Below are 26073 nucleotides of genomic sequence, written 5' to 3'. Positions count from 1 at the left end.
TAATATTTTCTACCCACTGACTGGTGACATTGTTACAAGATAGTCATAGTTATATACTATGATTAAGGCTGCACAATATACTGTTTCAGCATCATATTCACAATGCAGAATGTACAATGTAGGCGCAATGGCTGCACAACGGCTACATCACAGGATGTGCAATGTCATGTAAAATGAATAAATTTATTACAATATTTTGGCTGAAAAAGAAAAATTCTCTTTCTCTCCTTTCCCATGACCATGGCCATGATCTTCCAGACGCAATAATACCTGCCAAATATAATTTATTTTACTCCAATCTTGGATACACTGGAGTGCATTATTAAAATAATGACATTTTATCATTGACTTCTGGTGACGTTTGATGAAAATTTGCAGTTTTTTTGCAATATATATCGCAGAACTACAACATATCGTAATGTCAGCTATTTCCAATATTGTGTAGGCCTACTATGATGAGTATATTAAAAACAAAACTTGAACACAAACCTTAACACTCATGAATACAGCTGCATATGTATTTCACTCTGTATTTCACTATAGACTACAGTTAATATTTTCATGCCTTCTGCTGCCCCCTGTGGTGATAACTATTCTTTTCAAATGTTCTAGCAGCACAGCACATCCTTTCAAGCATCTGCTCACATTGGTGACAACCAGCTGTTAAAAACCACTGTAAAAAGGCACATATTAAAGAAACATTGTTTCATTTCATTTGGAAATCAGTTCCAGCACCAAGTTTACCACTTGAAACACAATTTTTAAATTTGAAATTGAAAAAAAAAATGAATAAATAAAAACCCTGTTCGGTTTTGTCCAAAAATGTCTTGTACAGTTTCGGTGCATCCCTAGATTTAGCTAGTTAGCTTGGTTTCTAATGTTTTGTAAGGTACAGAGGGACAACACTACTTGGATTCAACCCCAAACATAACAGGACAGTAGGATGTAGAGAATTATTGCAACTAAAAACAGAACCAGTTTTATAGACAGAAATTCTGTAATGTCATTTGTAAAAAGGTTTTAAAAAATGTGTACTTTACTCAAAATAACACACAAAGCCCAAAATGAAATGTCAGTTGGTCTTGTTACTGGGCCAGATGGCTGCTCTCAATAACCAGATCAATTGTCTAATAGCAGCTTCTGTTATTATATCATTGTAAAGTCAGTGTAGTGGTACTATTATTACTACTACAAATTTAAGTACACAATAAAAACCTTTTCTTGAAGGTTCCTCAACAGTTTCAAATGGAAGAATTTTCAAAAGTTCAAGGAACTTACTTACTTATTGTAAGTGTAGTTCACAACTCAATATTGACAAAGCCATGCATGCTGCAGATTAAACTGACAAATTATGCATCTCCTATAGTATTCAGTTAAAGTGTAACAGCTTGAATAGAGCTTGTACAAGGATGTAGGAGTTGTGTGTTCTCAGTGAGGTAATTTCCTTGACGGCAGGTCAGTGCCAAGCTCTTGAACCTGACCGGACAGAGTCTCTACTCTCAGAACGGGTGGCGGGTAGCAAGAGTCCACTGGAGAGATAAGAACCAGTAGATGAGGAAGTGGTGGAGGACTGCAAAACATGGGAGGAGAAATCTGAAGAAAACAGTGTGCGACCGCTTGCCGAGATGGGAGGAAGTACAACCCCCATTGCTCTGAACGCATCCTTTCTGTACATCTTGACATCCTGCTTTACTTTAATCACCCCACTGAGGTCCAGTGCTGCTGGTCGGGTGCCAAACGTCTCCTGTGAAGTCTCTTGCTGTTGCCTTTTTCTCCTGGGCAGCTTTTGGAGCTCTTCCAGTGATGTCTGGGATTTTAGAGCGGTTGGTCTTCTGCTAGGAGGAGGTGCTGGTGTTAGTGGGTGGGCGATAGCAGCTGATGATGCAAGAGTGTGTGTTCGTACATGTGTTTGTCTGTGTGCCTGTCGTTTATGGAGCTGCCTTTTCCGTGATTGTGGTGACCTATGTGCCTTTGTAGTATGAGTATGGGATTTGGCTTTGACTTTTGTTCGTCGCACTCGCCTTGGTGATTCGGATTTGTTCTTTTGATCATTTGCTCGTTTAGCTGAAGTGTTGGAAGCAGTACTGTCCTGATCTGAAATAGCACTAACCTGATCAGAGGCTTGATTAAGAGTGGTAGAAACTTCATTATGAATGACAGACGAACAAAAAAAATCACTGGAATCCTCAGCTGTGAAGTTCAAAGTCTGTTGTACGGTATTAACAGATACAGTGTTAGCTCTGATATGGACAGCAGAACGCAAACTCTCAGGCACACTGATGTCATTTAGAAGTCTGGTCGTGTCTGAAATGGCAGTTTGAAGGGGGAAGAGGGGAGGAAGTAGCTCTGCTGCTGCTTTTTGCTTCTCTTTCTTTTTTTTCTTTGGCTTGACTTGGTCAGACGGTTCCAGAGTGATCAGGCCGCCAAGTAGTCCTTTGGCTGCTGCACGCGCGAGTATGTCCTGCACAGTTTCTGGTTCTGCTGGTTCCTGCTGTTAGAGTGCATAAATATAAAGTGCATCTGTGACACTGCACCAAGAAATTGTTAACAGAGAATTAACTGACATCATTTCAGAATTTTGAAGTTCCAGTTAAAACCAGAGGTTTACATACACTATATAGAAAGACACATATGCATTTTTCCCAAGGTTTAACTTCCTGGCTGATGTCTTAAGTTGCTTCAGTATTTCCACATAATGATTTTTCCTCATGATGCCATCTATTTTGTGAAGTGCACCAGTCCCTCCTGCAGCATAACAACCCCACAACATGATGCTTCCACCCCCGTGTTTCACAGTTGGGATGGTGTTCTCAGACTTGCAAGCTTTCCCCTTTTTTCTCCAAACGTAACAATGGTCATTATTGCCAGTTCAACAGTTCAATTTTAGTTTTGTCAGACAAAAGGGCATGTCTCCAAAAATGGTCTTTGTCCCTGTGTGCATCTGCAAACATTAACCTCGCTTTTGTAACCTAGTTTCTTTTTGAGTAATGGCTTCTTCCTGGCAGAGTGAAATTCAGCCCATGTCGTACTCATACAGTACTCGTTTTATTGTAGATAATGACAAACTCTTACCAGCTTCAGCCAGCATTGTCACAAGGTCTTTAGCTTTTGTTTGCACATGAGACACTAGCTGCCAGTCATCAGAGATAAATGTGCATGACATAAGATTCAGTGTCAGTGGATGTCCACGTACGTTAAAGCTATTTAACCAGTTTTCTTCTTTGATTCCATGACTTTTGGTCTCGTTGTAGAGTGTGGGGATTGGTGAGTCAGTAAAATATTTCTGAGATGGAACGCTGCTGTATCTTAGCTTCAACATTCGCAACAGGTGAAAACTCTTGCCAATAGCATTTGTGATCGAGTTTGTAATTCACTTTACCCTTTCTGAGTCGGGTGAAAGCTTTGACATTATTTGACCTTATGCACACCCATTTACTTGTATGTAGGGCAAGATTATATGATGGTTATTTTGGAGTGTGTATGTGTAGATGCTGATTTTGTCAGACACAAGAATGCATTATTTAGAGAGAGGGAAAGCTGCTCTTTCAGGACCCAGAATAGCAGCACAGCAAGGATAAAAGTTGAGTGTGTGTGTTTCTTTTTAGCTCTACATATATAGAGTGGTCAGATAAAGATTTTTTCCTGAACTGGCCAATGGATTGTGTTCATACATTTCTTTTTTGTATGAGACCTGTCTTTCTGATTGCTGGGATGGTACATCAGACACGTACATCTCGCTTTAGCACGCAGATGAAACAGCCGTCATCTGAGTCTGACTCCTCCAGCCTGAAGAACTTCTCTTCTTTATCCCCCAATCCTGTAGACACTATCCTATAGAACCAGAACACAGTCAGGGCCGTCTGTTATTATACTATAAAGAGAAACAGACTAACAACAGTGGGATTTAGAATCAGTAGGCCACTGATTTCCATGACACACAGGAAAAAAGGTGGATGAAAAAAGGGAAAGTATAGAAACAGATGGAGTATGGAGAATAAAAGCCTGGTATAGCCAATAATTAACATCAGCCAGCCCCTGAAACCCTTCTGGAGACGGAGGTTATAGACTTATGCACTTCTCCATGGTGGGCATATATACGTTTCTGTATGTGTTAGACAGATAACTGCTGCATGAAGTGCTAAAAGGATTGTGGCTAATAAAGAGCTTTCAAAGAGCAACAATTTATTATATGCTGGACCACAGGAGCTGCTGTTGTCATGGTTACTGACAGTTTTCAATCATTGGTGGTAGCGGTGTGTGACTGGGACTGATTCTCAAAACAGTGTATGTGTGTTAGCTTTGACAGAGGATGTTAAGCAAGTATATTTGAGATTATTACACTAGTACTGACTCATAGCAAGCGTGTGATGACTTAGGCATGCAGTTTGCACAGTGCTAATTGTATTTAATTGCCTCATGTCGACCTGGTTAGTTCAGGCCCTTGATCTTATTAAAGGATATTTCAATCAATTTTTTTTACAAATTCTACATAATTAAAAAAATTTGCAAAGTGTTTTTTTCAGTGCATAAAGAAAGCTGTGGAGAACAGACCTTCTTAACACTACAAACTAAAATGGAAACCAAATAAAAACAAAACTAAAACTGTTTTTAGGAAACAAAATCTGAAAATGCAAATTAATTTACATAGATCTTTCAAGTCCACTGAAAAATCAGTGGACCTCCAATTTAAAGATGCCAAAATATATGCACAAAGCATTCTGAGTTTTATTACGTTGATATTGTATTTAATTTATGTATAAAAATAAGTACATAATTTGTTTGGGTGAGAAATGCGCTTTCTAAATACCAAATAACAACCCCTGAAAATTATAGCTTTTATTGGCTGGTTTATGACACCACTAAGGTTCACAGAAGTCACATAACACTAACAGGAGCATTGTAATAATGTTCAGTAATTATTTCTGATTCTTACTATGTTACTAATGTTGCTGTCCTCTGCACAGTTACCTAGCTGAATAAATTGTAGCTGTTCAGCTGGGTTAGCTTTTAGCTTAGCCACCTAACACCTACTCGCCTCATCTGGCATCCCTGGCTATGGTTCCCCAGCTTCCCCAAGCGTATTCCTCTGGTCAACATTTCCTGTCAGCCTAGCATTTTTTTTTTTTTAATTTATGTATTTTTTTAAAGCTTTGCTGCCATATTCTCCTGAAGCAGCCATTTAGTTTAACCTTGAAAGGCTTTCACAAGCCACGGTCTGGGTTTGTGTAAATAAAATGAGGACGGTTACACAAGAGTTTTAGGGTTTTGGTTTTGCAGTATAGTGAAAATTCATCATGATTCATAATTTTCATCATTTTTCATTCATAATGCCTAAGTGGGAGTGTGTAACTGTAGCAATAAGACAAAGAGTGGGCACATGCGAGGTTTGTACCTGAATGGCCGCAGCTTTGGTTTGACACTCGCATTTTCGAGCGCTCTCCTCACCAGCAGCTCGTTCTCTTCTCTGTACACGGAGCATGTGCAGTAGATCACTGCGTTCACCTTGGGAACTGCAGTTCAGAAGATGTGATGGAATCATATAAATATCAACAGAAACATGCCACATTAACGTAGCAGCACAATTCAACATGGCACTGATGTGTGTTTAACCAGGGTGACCATTTTTGGTTTGGACACTGGGAACCCAAGGGTGGCCATCAAGGATAGGACGTTGTGTCTGGGGGGATTCAAGTAGGCCTAAGCTGATAGGACCATGGCAATAAGTGTGTGTGAGGGAGGGAACGAGCTAAATAAATTGAAAACTATGCAAATATGTTAATAACCATTAGTACATAAACATTTATTTAAGTCTCTTTTCAGTCCTCCTGGTGTGATGGACAGGCTATAAATTACACCAACCTAACTGGTTTGCATTTAGACATTTCGGGCTGTGTTAATCAGCTGTGGTGGAAGACAGTTTCACCACTGGTTGCATGTAGATGCAGGTACATATAGACCAGTTGTAGCAGCAAGAAGGCAGGACTTGGACACATGCTTAATGCTGTAAAAACAGGTACTTGAAATGTGTGGCGACTGTAGAAACAAACAGTGACTTTAAATGAATGCAAATATTAGATCCCAAAAAGAAGACATATCAAGGAAAGAGAGGATGTATGGGCACCCTAGTTTACCTTCTGCTATATAAGAAAGCAGAGAGAGTGGTAGTTTTACTCAAGGATGTAAATATGAATACAAAATGGGACTTCATTACTATCTACAAAGCTTAAGGGCAAGCTAAGGTGCTGGTTTTCTAGGAGACAGTGGAAAATGGCCTGACAAAAGAATTACTCTGGGGAGATTCAGAATCTTTCATGCATAGACACACCCACACACCTGCATAGTGAAAAGCATTTGATTGAAAATTACTCTTGCATTGCAAATGTAATTGCTCTTGCTTGCCTAGGTGTGTATGTGAGGATACCGCAGAGCAGCCTGATGCCGACACTGGGGTCATCAGGTGGTGCAGTGGGCAATGAAGAACAACTAGGTTTACACGCCTCAATATACACCTCAAAGTGAGATTGAGGATCCTGTTCTTACCAGTAGGAGTACTTGGCCTACTCTGTGGTATCGTTGTGGTTGGTTTTATTGATCAGTTGCCTTACAGGCAGACCACCGGTCTAAAATACTGATCTAAAAAAGTAAATGTTGTTGCAGTTGTCTTGGTTATTTGGGTTGCATTCGGGGTATAATTGTTACACCAATTAATTCACTGCTCAAAAAAACACCTTAAATAACACAGCGTCTCTTCATGAAAAAACATTTTAAGCACTGAAACACTGAAAATCAATGATTTTCAATTAGACATAAAAAGACGTTCAAAGAAATAATGAGCCACTGAGGGCTTGATTCCAAATCACAACAAAAAGCAAAGTGAAAAGTTTGAAATCATAGGCTGATTCAATTTTAATGTGATTCAGTAGTGTGTATGCACCCCCACGTGCCTGTATGCCCTCCCGACACCCTCCACCAGGAGGAACCCAGGGCCTAATAAAGGTTTAAACTAGAGAAGAATCATTCAAGGAGGATAAAGAGAGAGCAATTATCTTTGCACACCACCTGCAAAACCATTCCCTTTTTAGGGGTTGTCTTGAGCTTACCTCCTTGGTGCAACTTTAAGTGGCACCAAAACAGGTGAAACTGATTCACAACCGCCTATTCTTGCTAAATGGATAGATTGAAATACTTTAAAATACCAACTGTTCATCTGACTTTGTGTTATACTGTGGTGATTAAGTGTTCCCTTAATAGTTGAGCAATGTAATTTGGAGGGGTTTAAAATACAGCAGTTTCAAACCCCCCTTATAGATATGCCTGTGGTTTTCAGATCCAGGTTTGTACTGTAAAAGTCATGGATGAGTTGCTCACAATGTATAAGACAACGACATGAACTAGAGGTGTGTCAATGGGTTTTAGTTTGTTAATGAAAACGTTGCTGATCGGCCCATAAACGGCCCCCGCAACCTTAACTGGCAGGTGTAGGATTTCATTATATTTGTGTTTTATTTCAGTTTCAAATATTTAATGATAGAAAATTACATTGATGAGATCATAAACAGCTACAGTAACATAGCAAAGGAGGTGCCTACCTGATCAAACTTCAGATGTAGTGCGTGATTAGGGTATGGGGGAAAGGGATGGGCTGGGCCCTATGTATAACCTCAGTTGTCAGGTGAAGGATTTTGTATCCCTGTAATGTTTCACATTAGTTGTTTATCTCTGTTAAAATACTGATCTAAAACTGACAATGTCTTACCCAACAGTGCGTGTTTGTATCCTACATCTACATGTGTGTATGTTTGTGTGTCTTACATGTCAGTGCATGGCTGAGATCTTGCATCTGTTTAGTAACCAAGGATTCCAGTTTGGTGTCTGAGATGGTACCCTGAGAGAGATCCCGCAGTAGTTCCCTGTCTGATTAAAATAGACAGTTTTAGTTTGTAGTCCAAAAAAAAAAAAAATAAAAAAATAAGCAAAGAATTGGGGGGTTTTTGACTTCTCTCTGTTGCTGTACCTCCACCCTCTCTGAGGATGTGCTCTATGGGGTTACAAAGCCCAGAAGCAGTACACTGTGGCAGCAGTAGAATGACCCGAACCTTCTGAATGTGCGAGTCCCATTCATTGAGCCCAGCAAATGCATCCGAGAGAAACTGCACGTCTTCAAACACAGATAGCACATGCATTAGTCATGCAGAAGGTTACAGCTGCCAATACACTGATTGCACCTCTGGTTGAAGAACATAAAATCAAAGTCATTTACGTAACTCCAGACACAGGAGAACAGATCCACTAGGAATATTCTTAACAAGTAGAAATCTTTATGTAATGTTTATACAGTTTATAAAAGTGTTAGCATGTACACTGGTGAGCCATGAAATTAGCATCATTAGCAACATTAGCAGTTTTATTGCGAAACACTGAGTACGTCGCCCTTGTGCCCACACAGCAGATCTGACCATTTCAGGCATGGACTCCACCTCTGAAGGTGTCCTCTGAAGGTATCTGGCACCAAGACATTATCAGCAGATCTTTTAAATCCTTTAAGTTGTGAAGCGGAGCCTTTATGGATCACATTAAAGACCCTTGACCCTGTCACCGGTTGTTCTTTGTTGGAACACTTTTGGTAGGTACTGACCACTGTATACCAGAAAAAAAAACACAAGACCTGCCTGATGTTCTGACCCAGTTGTCTAGCCATCACAAGTTGGTGCTTATCAAAGTGGCTCAGGTTCTTATGTTGGCCCATTCCTGCTTTTAACACATCACCCAACTGACTGGTCACTTGCTGCCTAATACGTCTCACCCCTTCACAGGAGCAACTGTAGTATTAAGATAATCAATGTTTTTTACTTCACCTGTCAGTGGTGCTAATGTCATGGCTGATTGGTGTTTGTTAATCTAGAGGCTGCTGATGCTTCTGTAGGAATACGTTATTGCATCATTTCTTTAGTATTTCATGATACTGTATCACAACTATACTGTTTGTCACTGTTTTATAAAAAGCAGTAGCCACCCATAGCAGTGCAGTTGGGGATTTAAGTGTGCTATGCAGCACACCTTGCATCACCTTTCAATTAAGATAAAATCATAGTAACAGTCTGGTGTACTGCTGTAAAATGATGGTGCTTTTGCATGCAAAATTAGACAAGTGGATATGGAAGGCTCTTACTTTTGCAGCCAATTGCAGAGACTGCAGATTGTAGGCCATCCTTGTCCCTGGGGTTGGAGAGGAGCCCACAGATGTGTACGCGAGCGTCATAGGCAGAAGCATGAATGGCTACATGAGCCACAGTCTGAGCAGAAAAGGATCCTACCATCAGAATATCTGCACCTTTCACCAACAGGGGATGCACTGCACTCACAGCCAGACTGCAAAACCTAGCCTTTAAGAAAAAACACAATTTTTTTCGAATGGCCACTTTATTAGAAAGATGAATACCACAAAGAATATTCCAATAAGCAGCGACAACTTTGACATTTGCAACACATCAGTCGCTATGAATAGTCATCCCCTAGAGGTACCTCAACTCTCACACCCCTCCAGCTCCAATTCACACTCTCCTAGTCCAATATTGGGTCTTCACCACCCAACTATGGTTGCTATTCATTTAGCCGCTGAAGGACGTTCACCAAGGTCAGGGAGGATCCAGGTCCAGACAATATTTTGCCTTACTGTCTAAAGGTTTTTGCTCAAACTTGTCAAATCTTTAACAGTTCATTGGAACTGTATGACCTGCTTCAAACATTCCACAAGGAAATCCATCCATCCAAAACTGATCAGGCACACAAATCCCTATTTGTGTTTTCTGTTTGTGACTAGTGTTTAAGTGATTTTTGATTGATAACTCAGATCCTCATTGTTTCCTCTTGTGCTGAGAATGCCAGCTTTATGACAGATATAACGCGAGTGAAAGTTTGCCAGGGCAAGTAAACTGAACCATGCTTTGTTCAGACGACTGTGACCACACAGTGTTTCTTGAAAAGAGAGAGTAAGTGAACCAATCTAAGACTTCACATGTTGAAAATTGTCTTGAACTGTCCAGCTATCATTTCAGCCTGGACCATGTGTTTCAATCAGGATAAGCTTAGCTTAGAAAATATTTTAGTTAGACTATGATAATCATTCTGCACTGTTTACATAATCATAGCAGAGAATAGTAGCCTTAGATCAATACTGAACCACTGCATGTAAACATAGAGGAGCACCAACACATTGTACATCAACAGATACTATGCAACCATAGTCCAACTGTACACTGGCAAGATGCAGATAAAAGATACAGTGACCAAACAGTTTTCGCATATAAGGGAACACATTATGCATGGCTGTATGTGAGCTTACTCTAGTCTATTTCATGTGAAGGGGTGCCTTAGTTAGAGTCTGACCTGTATTATAAGTGAATGATCCTTCATCAGTAACGTCTCATTCAGCTTTTCTTGAGCCTGGTGTGGAAACAGCAGCAAGTCGGGACAGTCTGCCTCTTTACAAAACAAACTTCCCTTTAGACGTGTGTGTGGGTCCACCTGGATGAAGCCCTCTTGCCTCAGTGTTTCACTCACGTCCTCCACACTGTGAAGTTAGATGATGTGAAGACACACATATAGTCCAATAGTAACAGTGTGCACATTTGTGTTGTGCATGCATGTACCTGATCCTGAGCGTGTTGACCCAGGCACACAGTGGTAGTTTGTGTTTTCTGCTGTGTTTTTCTCTCAGATTTTTTGGCAGGATGTCATCGATAGAGAGCAGGTTTCGCTTTACTCTACAGCGAGCCAACGAGGCTGCCAGTTTAGTCCTAAAACTAATACATACACAAAGAGATTTAAATAGACTAGTTTGTTAAAGTCAACAGATTATGCCTTCAGTGGAACTTGTTTGACACATTAATTCATTAGTATTAATAGATAAGGAATGCTGCAAAACTTCTCTCAACTAAACACTTAACACTAATTCTAACTAAAGTTGTGAAGAGGCTCAGGTACTCTTAAGAACTCTTTAGGCTTAAGAGATAACCAAATTAGTTGGCAACTAATTTAATAACTGACATCATGTGTATTTTTCATGAGAACTAGTAATGGTTCAGGACCATTGCTGAAGTTTAATCATGTGAAAGTTTTACTGCTGCTGTTCCTTTTTACTGTGATAATAAATAATGATAGAAACAACCACAAGCTAAATAAAACAACCCCGAGCTAAATTTAAAAGCTGATAGCTAGAGTTATTTACTAACTGAGTTATTTATAATATGAATAATCAATTATCTGTATCTGAAACACTAGTGCCTTTATATGAGTCCTTTGTAAAGGAAACACTGTTATTGTGGCTGATGTTAGCTAGATCTCAACTTTAGTTATCTAGGTTCAAAAACAGTTAAAACTTCCAATCCAAAAGTCAAGAATGTGTATATATTCCCAATGCTACCTAACCCTACAGTACATCTTAAATACGACATCTTTTGAATACATTTCAAAAGGTAATTTAATGTTACAGGTAATGTTTGTATTAACCTAAAAAGGCTGCTCTCCACCCGCCTCACTTCCTCTATTGGCTCCTCCCCTTCTCCTGACATTGGCTCCCTGGGCTGGAATTTCCTGTCTTGGAGGTCGTACAACATGACCACCACAAGGGACATAAGATCATCTGGCTAAAAAAAAAAAAAAACAAATCACAAACACATCCATTACTCCCCCTCAAGGCCATGGTGTCTAGATTATTTTAGAGAAAGTCAAGTCAAAGAGTCAAACTCACCATTTGCTGAGAAGGATAGAAGCAGCTGTCAGTAAGCACATCCTCCAGCAGCTCTTGGACTGTTAAGAGATAGATGGCAATGCATATGAATCATAACTCCATGTTTAATAAGAGTATGGACTTAAAGAGGACTTAAAGAGCATTTGACAGACATGAATATTTAAACCTACAAATTGTAAAGGAGAAGTGTATTTGTGCGTTTATACAGATAACACAACTGTGTTTTTTTTAGCTCTAATTCTTCTGCACAGTTTCAGGTATTTTCTGTGCATCAACATAACACACCTGATCCAGTTCATGAAGGGCTTGCTAATTAGCCCTGGAATAAGGTGTGCTGGGACAGAGAATACTTTGCAGGGTTAAATAGTTGAAAACCAGAGTTATATAGCATCTTTACAATCTTCACAAAGTTTGAAGGGAGTGAAAATGTAGACATGTTTAGCTACTTTAGCCTTGTAGCTCCAGTGCAGAAGTAAAGAAGCACACCAAATGTGTCTCAGTTGATTGAACCATGGTTAAACAAAAAAACAAAATCAAGCCTATATGTTGGCCTATATGATATGATGTAAAATCTACCTAAAATGTGACATTGACTATCTCTAAATTGTCCTTTGTATCAAAGTTGTTGTATTGGACTTGAACATATTGGATTAAAATGCTTAGATGCCATTTAACAAGCCTACTTAGCACCCTGTTATTTTACCCTAAAATGAAACACACTGAATTTCTGTTTAAATTGAGCAAAGCTCTGCTTTTAATGGCTGAATTATGTCACTAAGAAAATCCACAGCCGCACAGCATAGAACACCATTACTTGTGCTTGTTTTTGGTAATTATTTCCGAGTCTGTGTTGTGGTTCTCTCAGCACACTGTGTGGTCAGCTAGCTGTAAGGTTTTTTTGTGGGTTTTGCTAAAGATCTTCATCAACAATTTATAAATAGTTTCTGACCAGTGGAGGACGGGCCCCCCATGTGAGTCTTGGTTCCTCTCAAGGTTTTTTCCTCCTGCTCTGAGAGAGTTTTTTTCCTTGCCACTGTCAACTTTGGCTTGCTTTCATGTCTTCTTATGTTGTTTATTTCCAGTGTTTTTACTGATTATTGATTGTGTAAAGCTGCTTTGTGACAACAATGGCTGTAAAAAGCACTATGCAAATAAATTTGATTTGATTTTGATTTAAAAGAGGACAAAACATGGTTTGTCACTACCTTGCACCTCTCAATATACCACAATTCCAAGGGTAAATATTCTATTTTATACCCCCTTTAAAACCACAGATTCTATTATTTTTCAGTAATCTGTGTACTCTTTCAACTATCCAGTTCATAGGAAAATGGATTATTTGGATGAGTCTAGGTTCCTCTAGTGGTTCTTCCTCGTGTTCATGGAATTTTCCCTTTTGAGTCTTGGTATTAGCTGTACCTTAACCCTTCCGATTTTTTCTTTAATTCACAATTGGTATTCATTAGCATTTAGGGGTATAAAGGTACCTTTAAAAGTATAAAGGTAAAGAAGCAAAGATAATAAACAAAGCTAATATTTGGAACCACCACACAAAGAGGAAATGTGTGTGTGGTGCTGAACATCAAAAAGCTTCCTCAAGCAGAAATGCTGCAGGAGAGAAGTGAATACGAGAAAGGGGGTGCACAGGAGAGGGAGGGTGAGGTGATAAGCCTGGGCATGGAAACATGCAGATTTAGTCAGGAGCATCCCAAATGACTTACTCTGTTCAATAATGCAGAGAGGAAGAGAGAGGAAGGATGAGAGATGAAAAGAGAGAGAAGGAGAAAGAGGAGAATGGAGGGAAGAGAGAGCATAGATAGGAGCTATGGGAAGAAGGACTTTGATCAGGCTCAAAACAGACTGCAAAGCACTTCTGTCCTTGTTAGGGTGGGCATTTTGTACAAATTATATTTAAACTGAATTTAGCATGTCACCCACACCCACTGTAGTGTGTGCTATTTCTATTTTAAATGAATAGTTTTTCAAAAGAAACATTGCCAATTAGTCACCTTGTGTGTTTATGGTGGTAGTAACTTCAGGCTCCTGCAATGGCTTAAGGATGATCAGACTACAAATACCAGTGGTATGTGCGTACAACATTCATAGATTGAGAAGAGGTCACAAAGCAGATAATAACGATTGGCAAAAAGGAGTAATTGCATTTGAGTGTGCCAAAGACCATTGTGTAAATCTGAATCTGATATGAGTCTACCAGCAGTGTCAAACATCCCAGCCTACTTTGACTAACTCTCTTCTGTACATGGAAGGTTTTCTACCTTATGGAGTGCTGCTGTGAAGATTTGACTGCATTCAGCAACAGGAGCGTCAGTGAGGTCTGGATGTTGGATGATCACCACCCCACCTCATCCCCAATACATCCCAAAAGTATTGGATGGATCACCATCATTCTAGTGAACACAGTTACACTGCTCCACAGCTCAATACTGAGGGGCTTTATACCCCTCTAGCCCATGCCTGGCATTAGGCATGGTGTTAATAGGTTCCTGTTTATCTGCTGCAGAGAGTCCTATCCTATTGGCAATACCTCTCTACAGGGACTTTTTTCTACAGATGTGTTTGCGCATCTGTGTTAGCAATTGGTGCAAGTAGCTGAATGCATTCATTAGAAGGGGTGTCCATATACATTTGGACCTATTATGCATATAAAACAGTATAATTGTTGATAACTGCTAATATTGCTAGTATGAAAACCATTAATTAAAACACAGCTATCAAGAACTGTTATTATTTAGTTAAGACAGTACTTGCCATTTAGCATTATGTAACATTCTTTCCAACCTTTGTTATGTTGTTAGTCAACTAAGTATTTTACTCTCCATGGCCAGAACTGCTCTATAGCCATGGTTCTCAAAATGGGGTTGGGCAGCATAGCGAGCATATTTTGAACATGAACAGCCTTCTCCTGTATTATTTATTTACAACCTCAAAACTGACATGCACCAAACCCACTAGCCTCAACATCAACAGAGAATAGCACATGCTAGAATTTGAGTTGGTTTGCATTAATAAGACATTTTCCTACAGAAAATGCAATGATTGTGCATCTTAAGGAATTCCCAAATGATTGCTTTGCTGCTCAAATTACCGAAAATTTTAACAGTTGGGTTGTTTGTAAAACAAAGGGGGGGTTCTTGTAGTTGCTTTTTTTAAATTAAATTATAATGTACGCATTGAGCACATGTTTGACACACACACACACACACACACACATAGTCCAGAGCTATTTTAATATGACCACAACTGTCGCTAATTATGCAAGAAATGAAAGAACGAGCCATGACTTCAGATAAGATTATGCTTACTGATTCGAAATGTCATACAGTTATTTAACTTAATACCAAGGTTGTACACAGAACAAAGTGGGCTGGAATATAACAGTCCCCCATTTCACATTCAGGCGACTCCGGTGCACTGCACTTACACTACACCACCAAATAATTCATGCACAGAGCTGAGCTTAGCAAGCAGGGCGACACCTACGAACACTCGTAATCTGCAAATTGGTGGGAGTTAAGGGGCGGGCAGACTGAACACATGTATTATTGAGTTTGAAGCTTCTCTCTCTCTCTCCCTCCCTCCCTCACTTGAGGATTATAGAGTAGTTTTCCATCCCATGTCCGAATCTAAGTCACACTGTAACTGTAAAATATATATTGTACTTTATGTGTGCATGTTTCATTTCATGGCACTGATATGTTTATAATTTGTGATTGGTAAAACCTACAATTAATTTATGGTAATTTGGTATCTAAAAGTATTCTTATATTATATTAATAAGTAATTGACAAACTTTAATGATAGCCTAAAATTACTACACTATACATACATATTTCATAATACATATTATGGGGGCCAATTTTGGTGTCCGTACTGAACGTATACCAAATACACCAAATATATAGGTTATTCATGGCCTCTATGAATAATTTTCAGTTTATTCAGCTTGCGTTTACTAACTGTACAGGCTACTTTAAGATCTCTACACAACATTTGTCACTTACATTTTAGGGTACTGAACGCCAGCTCAAATGCCCAGAGCTTATTTGACTTTGAATTGGAATCGTCTCCACAAACTGTCTCCGCGGAATCCTCAGTGTGGGTGTGTATAGTGGGGGCGTAACAGATGACTCTGTTAGCCAGCGGCTTCTCCACATGGGCCTCTTGGAAGATATGGGCTGCGTGAGAGTACACACGGTCAGGAAATCCCAGCCTGGCTCGTTTTCTGTCAGCCAAAGCCCCGCTCCCAGCTGAGGGTGCTTTAACAGTGGCCTTCACAAGAGCACAAGCTTCTTCAGGAGATGGAAGACGTGACTGGAAAACAGGGCTGTTTGGGGGAGATGGAGTGCATACTTCAGGAGAAACTCTCTTGTCAATAGGCGAGGTTGATTCCAGCAAGCTCAGTGAGGTCATATCGGGTAAAGGGCTGGATTCCAGTGTTGGGCCGAGAGGTCAATAACCTGTGCACAAACAAGCATGTGTGCGCATGCAAGCACACACACACACTTGGCAGTTATACACCCATAACAGATGCATTTCCTACAATCATATCAAAACACAAAAGGAAACATTATTTTACACCATTGGAAAACACAGACTGCCCTTTTAATTATCACTGTTTCATAACGAATGTTCAATTTTAAATGGTCTAAAACTATTTGGAATTCAATCTTGTTGCATTATCTTACATAATTTATTATCTTATTCCTTCTCCTAAAAGATTTATCTTCTATTAGATGATGTTTTGTCTCACATGCCATGTAAATTTCTGAACTGGGAAACATTAGATTTTTTTTTAAAGTGTTTATTACTGTGTCTGAATGTAGGATGTGCCTTGTCTGGGTGCATCCTAGTCCATGTTCATGTCCACAAAGGACTGCAAACTATAGCTTCCCTTGATAATGAGCACTCGTGTGGAGGATGGAAATTAAAGAGAGCAAAAGTTGACATGGTGCAGAGAAAAAGAATGAGTGGAAATTTATGAGAACTATGGAGTTTCTAGACTCATTTACAGAGCACAGAAGACAAAAGACATGTCAGACTTGGTGTAAATGTTCCACTGTGTTAAAAATTGCATACATTTTATGTCAAAAGAAGACGGAAAAAAGTACTTTTTTCAGAGAGTGTTGAAACTTTTAGGTTCTTACACACACTCACTTTCTTGTAATGTCACACAATGCTAATTGTTGTGTATATGTGTATGTATATGTGTGATTACACATATAACTTTCCAAAGCCTCCAAGAAGCAATGCTTCTCTGAGAACATATTCTAGATTATAATGTGCATCACACAACAAAAGTTTTGACAAGGATCTGAACAACCTGCCTAATATGTGCTCCACATGCACACAAATGCTCCCTTCAGCACTCATATACATATGCATTATACATTATTTAAAACCACAAACTTATTTCTGACTTATTATCTGACATATATATTTTACCAAAATAAAATCTCCAGAATATATACATCTCCAGAACTTGATACCAGAAATCACTCTTGAAAATGCCATTAGTTTTAAACTTTGTACCTAAAGGATTAAGATAAAAACAGACCTTATGAAGAAACAGCACACGTCTTCAGACTGTTGATTCACTGGAGCTGAGCAGACAAGAGCCTGAGATGCTAAAGATGACACCCTTCTTTTCTTTCTCGGTTTCACTCACACAAACACACTGAGGTCAGGTGTCACTCCCACATTAAATACACCACTGTCAACATCTGATGAAGCGTAAACCTCCTCTTAACTCACTTAGTCACCTTATCTCCCCCGCCCCCCACTCAACCTGAACTAAAAATAAACTGCATTTCTATTCTATTTGGTTTTACATTAAATGTGCTGTATACAATTTCAATACTTTTTGTAAAACTCAGTGAATGTTTGCTCACAGTGTGTTTGCTCACAGTGTGTTTGCTCACGGTAAATAGGAAACAGACATGTAATCTTTTTAGTTATTGTAAATGCATTTGAGGTGCATTGGAGACAGACTGCTATTCGATTACTTTAGCAGTTGGTTGGAGACGCAATTGAGACACGTATCTGTTCCTTCCATGTGTTCTCCATATGCAATCTTTACTCCTTCCAAAACACGCCAGGCATGTGTAACCTTGAACTGTTGTTCAATGGCTACCACATGTTGAAAGGTGACATACCACAAGTGAGGTCAGACAAAGTGGAGTTATATCCTTGTAAGTGAAATTATCTTAAAATCAGTCAATATGCACTGACTAAGCACTTTATTATGCACAGTGGTGTACTTTTATTCAACATATGTAATTAGCAAAAAAAAACAACAACATGCAGACACGGTCAAGCAGTTTTAGGTAATGTTCACATCAACCGCCATAATGGAGAGAAAATGTTTTGAATCCCAGATATTAAGTGTTGCATAATTGCTGGTGCCAGACAATTGGTTTGATTATCTCTGGGACTGCTGAGGACTTAAAGAATAAACATTCAGAAAGCAGCAGTTCTGTAGACAGAAATGCTTTGTTGACAATAGAGTTGTGAATGAATGAATATCAGCCAGCATCACAGCACCACAGGTAGCCAACGTTAGCATTTAGCAACGTTAGCTAAATCAATTCTCAGCAAATCCTCCCATTATTTAAATGAATATTTTGATAGCTTACATCATTGTATCAGAGGGTAAAGGTAAGGTACTCACGGTGATAAACTGATTTGCCAGAAACATTCAAGCCAATAGTAACAGTGAGTTGGATTTGCATAATATCCTTAAGGGAATAAAATAAAAAAAACAATATTATATTATATATATTTTGTTATACTATACATGTGTAAGATAAGCAGAGCTTATTTAAAGCACACACCTGTAACAGTAGTAGAAGTAACATGACACTGACCCACAGCCTGAGCCTCTCATCTGAAACCTTCTCATCTATGACCCTTTGCAGCTCACTGGCCTCTTTCAGACCCAATTAGCCATGTCCTTCCATCCATCATGCCTGAATGAATTATGTTCTGGATGCAAGTGTACAATGACTTAACACTAAGTCAGTGCTCGCTACACTGCACCAAGTTTAGCTAGACAGTTAATTAAGAGTAGCTGCTACTTTTTGTTTTTTTCTTTTTTGTTTGTTTTCTTGACAGCAATATGCTGCCGTTGTTTAGGAATAAAAAATATTACTGCTGACTATAACTGCCAAGATGAACCTTGTTAAACTTGATGTGTATCAATAAGAGTTAATCAGTGGATATCAGTGGATATCCTGTTAACTGCAGGAAAGGAAAAAACAAACAGGGTTGCTTTTAAAAAAGAAAAAACAAGCATTAGTCCTGATAGTTAAAGATGTTAGAAGGCTAAAATGTAAAAAAAAAAAAAAAAAGCTTTGGTTAATGAGAAGACGCATTATTCTCTGATCACCACATTTTCAGGTGGCAAGAGAACACAGTTTTCTTGTGTTAAGCCAAAGCGTATTGATGCATCCCTGAAACCAAAGCACTATCTACATCAACTGCATCACTACCCCAGCCCGAAAAGGCGATACTTAATTATAAATGTACCCCATCACCTTAGGCACATGTTAGACACTATGGCCTGGGGATTGCAAATTTGAATTCTGTCATCAGCAGGAACCCAAAAGAGCACAATTTGCTGTGTTCTCTCACCTCATCACCATTGTGACACTAGCAGGCACAGGAGTCTGTTGGCTAATGTATTAGAGCTGAGGATCCAGTGTTGGGTGCATTGGTGGCAGTTCGAAAAGTGGCTGACTTCACATGCATCGAAGGAGGCTTGTCCTCATCTTGTAAGTGTCGCAAGCAGGGAGTCCTAGTGAGTGGGTGGGTTAACTGGCTCAAGTGTTTTCTCCAAACAGGGCAAAACATCTGCCTGCAGAATAATTTTGCTTGCAAAAGGATAACAAAAGTGAGGGCAACGAATCACAGAGAAGCTTCTGTATAATAAAGTTTTATGTGCATCAAACCACACAGACATTAAGGGCATAAGAATGCAAGAGAAAAAGCTTTTATAAAAGGCAGGAATTGGGGCTAAGTGTACCTAAATGAAAATTACAGAGAACCGCTTTTATTTCTGTAGGGTTACAAATAAATTTAAATAAATATTGCTCAATTTTGATTAATATTTTGGAAACCAATTATTCACCTATACTGATACCTTATCACCATACATCCATAGTTACCACCAAACATTACTGACCGATCTGTAGGGAGTAAGCTCCTCCCTCGTTTCCTTTGCACATCTTCGTTGCACTGTTCTCTGCGACCTGATTGTTGCCAGGAGGGGTCAGTAACGGCAAGCGAAATCTTAGCACTTACGGCATCGCTTCCGGACAGGAGGAAGAGACACGAGCAAAAGGGTGACTACTGAATTAGTAACAGCACAGCCTGTGTGTGTAAGCGTGTTAAATAAATAATGCTCTGTCTGGGGGAACACAGACCTTTTCCTCATTAACCCACATCTAAATGCAGGCTGGTGGTTCAGGGTGTCAGCGGTCATCTGTCTTCCCTTTAACCTTGCTGCGCTCTCATCACTCATTCCGCTAATGTCTGAAGGAACAGATAGATCATTTGGCATCCATGTGTCCCTTTAGCACCCAGCTGAGGCCAGCTTACTCTACCTACCACCAAGCCAGGCCAAAACCATCAAATGATGAAAATAGGCTAAAGGAGTTGCATCTACTGTACATGTTCACTCCATGATCATAGTCCATACAATTCATATACTGAAACTAAACTGCAAAAATAGCCCATTCTAAATTACACATTTACATATGACCATCATTATGCCTAATACACATTAGCCCCTCCAATAATTCTGCTACATCCAAAGAAAATCTGTAGCAGATGTATTGGGGAGGAATGTTTAATGATTAAACGCTGTGCTGTTCTTGACTGTCAGTAAGCAAATGTATCACAGCTATCCTGATGGTTAATGTGAACATTACCTGGAGCAGCAGGTAAAGTAAATCAGTCTTTTTTCAAGAGAAGATTAAACACCCCAGAACCTCTCCACTAGAGAAGTTCTGACTTCGGGTAACTCGGACTAGTAAAATGTCCAAGTTTACATATGCAAAAAGTACAATGCTGATTCCAGACATTTCTATCACTAGCTGTAATACGCATTCACGATATGTGTTTGTATGGGTAAATCCAATCCGCCAATCCTATTCCTCGGTAGACTGCAGCGCCGCCACTGAGCACTGTGGAATACAACAGACCGTGCAGGGCCGCTCTGCGGGTGGAGCGCGCTGGTAATTGGGCTCCAGGAAAGTGTGTTTACAAGCGATGAGATCAAACACACTCCTTCATTGATATCACTAATACCTCACTAATGTCAGCCTTACACCAAACGACATTTCAAGCGATTTCAATGTCGCAGACAAATTGCTATAGATACAAACCATGTACTGAAATATATATATATATATATATATATATATATATATATATATATATAATTTTATTTTATTATTTTTTTTTTCAGTACATGGTTTGTATCTATAGCAATTTGTCTGCGACATTGAAATCGAAATGTCGTTATTTACTTGATTTAATCTCTCTCTCTCTCTATATATATATATATATATATATATAGAGAGAGAGAGAGAGAGAGAGAGAGATTGATTAAATCAAGTAAATAAATTATAATTATGCTTTAAAACGTTTTCCGTGCCCTATAGCAGCATTTTTTTTTTACTTTGCCCAGCACCTCTCACTTCCTGTTGGTCACTGGAAGAAGAGTTTTGCGGACTTGTTCCACCGCAGCCACGACTGATTGGCCGTGAACTCAATCGTGAATATTCGTTCTCCATTTTACTCTCTCTCCGGCTCCTCTGATTGGCCACGAGAAGACGTGCTTCACTAAATTGTTCAATTGTTTCAGCAATGTCTCGCCTGATTGGTCAAAGCTGTTACAGGCCGGGTGGGAAAGTAGCCGTTTCTGTCTGAGAAAGGACAGCGATTCACAGAAACAAGCCTGATGTTTCTAATTTTAACATATAGATTAACCAAACATACCGTATTCAATGCATTCATTTTGCACACCCTGCTTTTATATATTAATTACTTTATTTATAACATTTAAAATACAGTAACGGCAATGATAATTTCTTTTTTAAAATTAATGAAATAAATCTTAATCAATCTGTAATCGGATTTAACTGTTTGTATAAACATAAAACTTTTTAAATATTCTTTCACGTTCCTTACAACACATACATTACAACTCTGGGGAATCATATTCATATATATATATATATGATTGTTTACCTTTAAAGCCACAAAAAGTAATAACATAATTGTACCTTGGATAAACATCTAAAATTAAACTTTTTATTTTTATGGAAATATTGTATTCTTTAACCTTTAACATTAAAAAAGGGGTTTAACAATGCGCTAAAATGTTGTCTAAAATGATGGATTTTCTACACACACACACACACACACACACACACACATATATATATATAAATATATATATATATATATATATATATATATATATATATATAAATTTTTTAAGTGTAAAATGATCTTGTTAACCCTTTCATGCCCAAAAAGAGAAAAATTTTATAAAACTGGTTCAAAGAGTGAATATGCTGAAAAATGCTGAATTATTTTTTTATGTTTCAAATGAATGTCAGTATAAAATATTAGCCCTTTTATGCCAAAAAAGTGTGCCATTAAAAACTGCTTGATGTAAATTGATGCAAGTCTAAATCTCTGGAATTCTGTGTTCCCATTAAGTGTAAGAATACTAACCTTCACTTTAATTTCTTGTCATTTTTGTATTTTTTCCTCACAGTTACATTTTGATTTTGTGTTTTTTACGAAAGTCTTTAACAAAAGGCTAGAGTTTTTAGTATGATTAAAATAGACTTTTTTTTGGGATATCTTTGGAAGAATTTGTAAACTACCATTTTCTCCCTTTCTGCACTAAATATTCTTCATCTCTCATCAAGAAACATCCAGGGCTGTTTTTTTTTACACTTGGAACACAAGTTGTATTACCTCAAACTAAGATAAATGGTTTCAATTTGTTTGAGACTACTTTTCTGTTGTAAGCAAGTGTTTTCTTGTGAGTGTTTGCATTAACTTGTAGGAATGAGCTGCTTCAACTACTCCCCTTGCGGTATACAGTGGTATAACAACTTCCTGACTACACGGAAGTGTTTTCTATTTGTGCTGCCCGGAATCGGTGTATACCCCACGGTTTTTTATTTTTTTGTAGATCTGAGAGAATGGCTTATGAGTAGTCTTGCCCTTTGGTCTCTGCAATGCTGCGGTGGGGGAGAAAGCGTTGACATTGCCGTGGGGGATGGTATGCAAGGAATGAGAAAGGAACTGGTTTCGTCACCACACGGAGGACCAATCCAGGCCGTCGAGGGCCCGCCAATTCTGCATATCTCCCAGCATACACCTCAAGAGGTTGTGTTTGAATTTATGAAAGACCTTAAATTAAAAAACGTATTTTTTTAAATATTGATAATGGCAATATAATGGTTCTTTATGTAGTTTGGAGCCCATGTGATGTAATTATATGAGCTTTTTTGCACTTACCATGATCTAGAAAAAGAGCGACTAACCCGGGTATATATGCCAGACGTTTGGGCTTCCAGTTCGTGCTTGCTACGGCAGCACATATACTAAAATTGGAACGATACAGAGAAGATTAGCATGGCCCCTGCGCAAGGATGACACGCAAAATCGTGAAGCGTCCAATCTTTTCCTTCTGGCATCAATAACGATCAAAAAATGCCCAAAAAATCTTTCTAGCAATCTTCAATTATGTATTTTCTGTTGGCTGAGCTGAAGTTCGTATACGTCATATACGAAGTTCAAATAGTTAACCACTAAGTGGCGCTTTAACACAGCACATGTTGCGTGCTCCTCTTTACCTACATAATTCTTCATTATAAAGGGCGAGAAGAGTCTAGTAATGCGTCAAAACAGGGAAACATAAAAATAAGTAGGAGCTTCAGGACTGTCAATGTAGACCCAAACTTTGAGAGAAGTCACTTTAAAAAGACTAAACCATCGACGGTTAGAAGCAAATATTGGTCGCGGCTGCAGGAACCATGTGTTTAGGTACTCTGGGCGCTTGTTGTGAACTGACACGCAGTTAAATGTTGTGATAAAACCAATCTATTATACATTTTTTACTTTTTTATCTTTTTATTCACCAGGAATTTGTTCGAATCTTTTGTTCCACCTTAAATGTGTCTGCTCCAGTTAAGGTGGAATGGAAAAAAACGAAGCTAATTAAAGTTTTGCATTTACACTAGTTTACATCACATCAGGAGCGTTGTAGGGAGGTCATACAAGCACGTGGAGGCCACACACAATACTGAGCCTCATTTTGACTTGTTTTAAGGACATTACATCAAAGTTAAATCAGCCTGTAGTGTGCTTTTCCACTTTAATTTTGTGTGTGACTCCAAATCCAGGCCTCCACTGGTTAATAAATTTGATTTCCATTGATGATGTTTGTGTGATTTTTGTTGTCAGCACATTTAACTTTGTACAGAACAAAGTATTCAATGAGAATAGTTCATTCATTCAGATCTAGGATGTGTTATTTGAGTGTTCCCTTTATTTTTTTGAGCAGTGTAAATAAAATAATAGTTACATAAAATCTCGAATTTTTTTCTCTTCCAACCAGACAATGGGTCCTAAAGCCAATGTCTGGATTCATTTCTGTAGAAATAATCACCACGTATCCAGCAGCACTAATCTACAACGCATCAAGTATATTAGATCACACACAATATGTTTAAAATGGGGTTGACGGGCTCAGCAATATGTACACAAATGGGCAATATTCTGTGCAGGACTGTGTTACAAGATGGGGCACCAGACAGAAAATTGTGTAATTGCTGTCCTAGAACGCAGCACTGAAACCCGCGGCTGAGTTTACGGACCTGCTGTCAGGCAAGAGCTATGTGATCATGTCATCATGTCATCATCTGTCCAATCCGTCCTGAAAGTGAGATTTTTAACTATTAGAAAAGGACACCACCTAGACATCGAACATTAAGCGAAATATGTGCAGTGTTTGACCAGAAGTATACAAACCAGCTGTCATACAAAAACGTTTGTCAGATGCCTGCTTGTTGGACCCTAGATATCGGATAACGCGCGTATTGAAAGTTTTTTTTTTATGTATTTTTTTTTTTAATTATTATTATCATTATTAATTCTAATGTCTTGATAACTTTGTTTTTAACCATGCTTGTTGTGACATGGACATCATCACCCATCCCTGACGTTGCTGGGAAGGAAAGGATCCGGTCTTTGGAAGTGTCTTTGGGCATTGGAGGAGCTGCTTCTTTTGCCCTTGCCACAGTGTGGGTAGAGAGCAGGCTTTGGGGGGTCAGAGGTGCAACGATGGGATCGGTTTCCTCTGTCACACTGTACCCCACCTTTCCAAATACCAAATTCCATCATCCCACTCCACGTTGTTGTCTGGGGTGCCATCTGGAAAGTCAGGGCCACAACCTATGTCCTCCCTCAACTCCTTACACTGCTGGTGGTAGAGGTACTCCACACCGATCAGTTCCCTTACAACCCAGTAAAAATAGTAATTAAACAAACTGCTGAAAAGTAGATTTGCGTTTAAGCCTGGTAAACAACAGTATTACACTTCAACCAATAACAGTTATCTGTGTACTGTCCAGGCTTTGTGTAGTTCTCAAACAGGCTGCAGCCAAGCAGCCGCTGGCTGAGCTGGTTGAGGCTGTGCCGCAGGTAGCTGCCCAGCTTGGTCCACTGCTGCACCGTCCTCATTCCACCTCACCAATCCTTCGATTAGGTACGCCTGGAAAGTCTCTGCGTTTCCAGAAGTACCTGTAAACCCAAGGAAACATACTATACAGTTTGCACGGTTTTTGCACAGACCTATTATTTTATACCTATTATTTCAAAATAGCTGCTAGAGTACCACACTAACCTGTGCTGCACTCTGCAGTTTTTTTAACACTGTATGCACATTTTATGGCACAACCCTACTTCCCACTACTGTCTCAGTCTCTGTCTTATTTATTTAAACGTTCTAGTCTGCACTGTGTTGTGTTGTACTGTCTGTATGCACTTGTTCTGTGTTGCACTTGTGTTCTGCTTGCACTGTGTTTGCATGGTTCCTCCAGGACCATGGTGCAAACATTGTGTCTTTTGCATTTAGCCTACTGTTAGGCTGTTCCTCCATCAGACCCACAATGCCCTGCTACCGAATCCCGGAGACAAGCCACATCTGCTTCATCCTACGCCAAGATGCATGCAGAGAGCTTTCCAATTAAGTGGCCGTATAGCTGATGACTGTCTGT

General features: G+C 39.1%; 1 protein-coding gene and 1 non-coding gene across 2 annotated transcripts; one reads left to right on the top strand and one right to left on the bottom strand.

The window, feature by feature from the left end:
• Window positions 1-1428: 1428 nt before the first annotated feature.
• LOC140546360 (putative methyltransferase NSUN7) lies at window positions 1429-16180 on the bottom strand. The gene is made up of 12 exons (XM_072669550.1): window positions 15772-16180; window positions 11750-11808; window positions 11509-11645; window positions 10650-10802; window positions 10387-10570; window positions 9170-9383; window positions 8015-8158; window positions 7813-7914; window positions 5393-5510; window positions 3732-3831; window positions 1674-2491; window positions 1429-1570 (listed from the first exon to the last, which is right to left on the bottom strand). The coding sequence occupies exons 1-12, from the start codon at window positions 16178-16180 to the stop codon at window positions 1429-1431; spliced, it is 2580 nt and encodes an 859-aa protein (XP_072525651.1).
• Window positions 16181-23373: 7193 nt separating this feature from the next.
• Window positions 23374-23480, top strand: LOC140547263 (U6 spliceosomal RNA). Its single transcript, XR_011978442.1, has one exon. It is a non-coding gene; the product is annotated as a U6 spliceosomal RNA (small nuclear RNA).
• Window positions 23481-26073: the final 2593 nt, after the last annotated feature.

The sequence above is a fragment of the Salminus brasiliensis genome, chromosome 24 (genome assembly GCF_030463535.1).
Source record: "Salminus brasiliensis chromosome 24, fSalBra1.hap2, whole genome shotgun sequence".
Classification (NCBI taxonomy): domain Eukaryota; kingdom Metazoa; phylum Chordata; class Actinopteri; order Characiformes; family Bryconidae; genus Salminus; species Salminus brasiliensis.
The sequence above is the reverse complement of the archived record's forward strand: the minus strand, read 5'-3'. Positions and strand labels throughout refer to the sequence as shown.

Bases quoted from the DNA above. Each gene is read 5' to 3' on its own strand.
- LOC140546360 (XM_072669550.1), bottom strand. From the start codon at position 16,180: ATGACCTCACTGAGCTTGCTGGAATCAACCTCGCCTATTGACAAGAGA. The intron at 11,809-15,771 runs GTAAGTGACAAA...ATCTCTTAACAG, and splicing joins GGCGTTCAGTACCCTAAAAT to TCCAAGAGCTGCTGGAGGAT. The intron at 2,492-3,731 runs GTACGTGTCTGA...GCACTCTAACAG, and splicing joins TCTGCGTGCTAAAGCGAGAT to CAGGAACCAGCAGAACCAGA.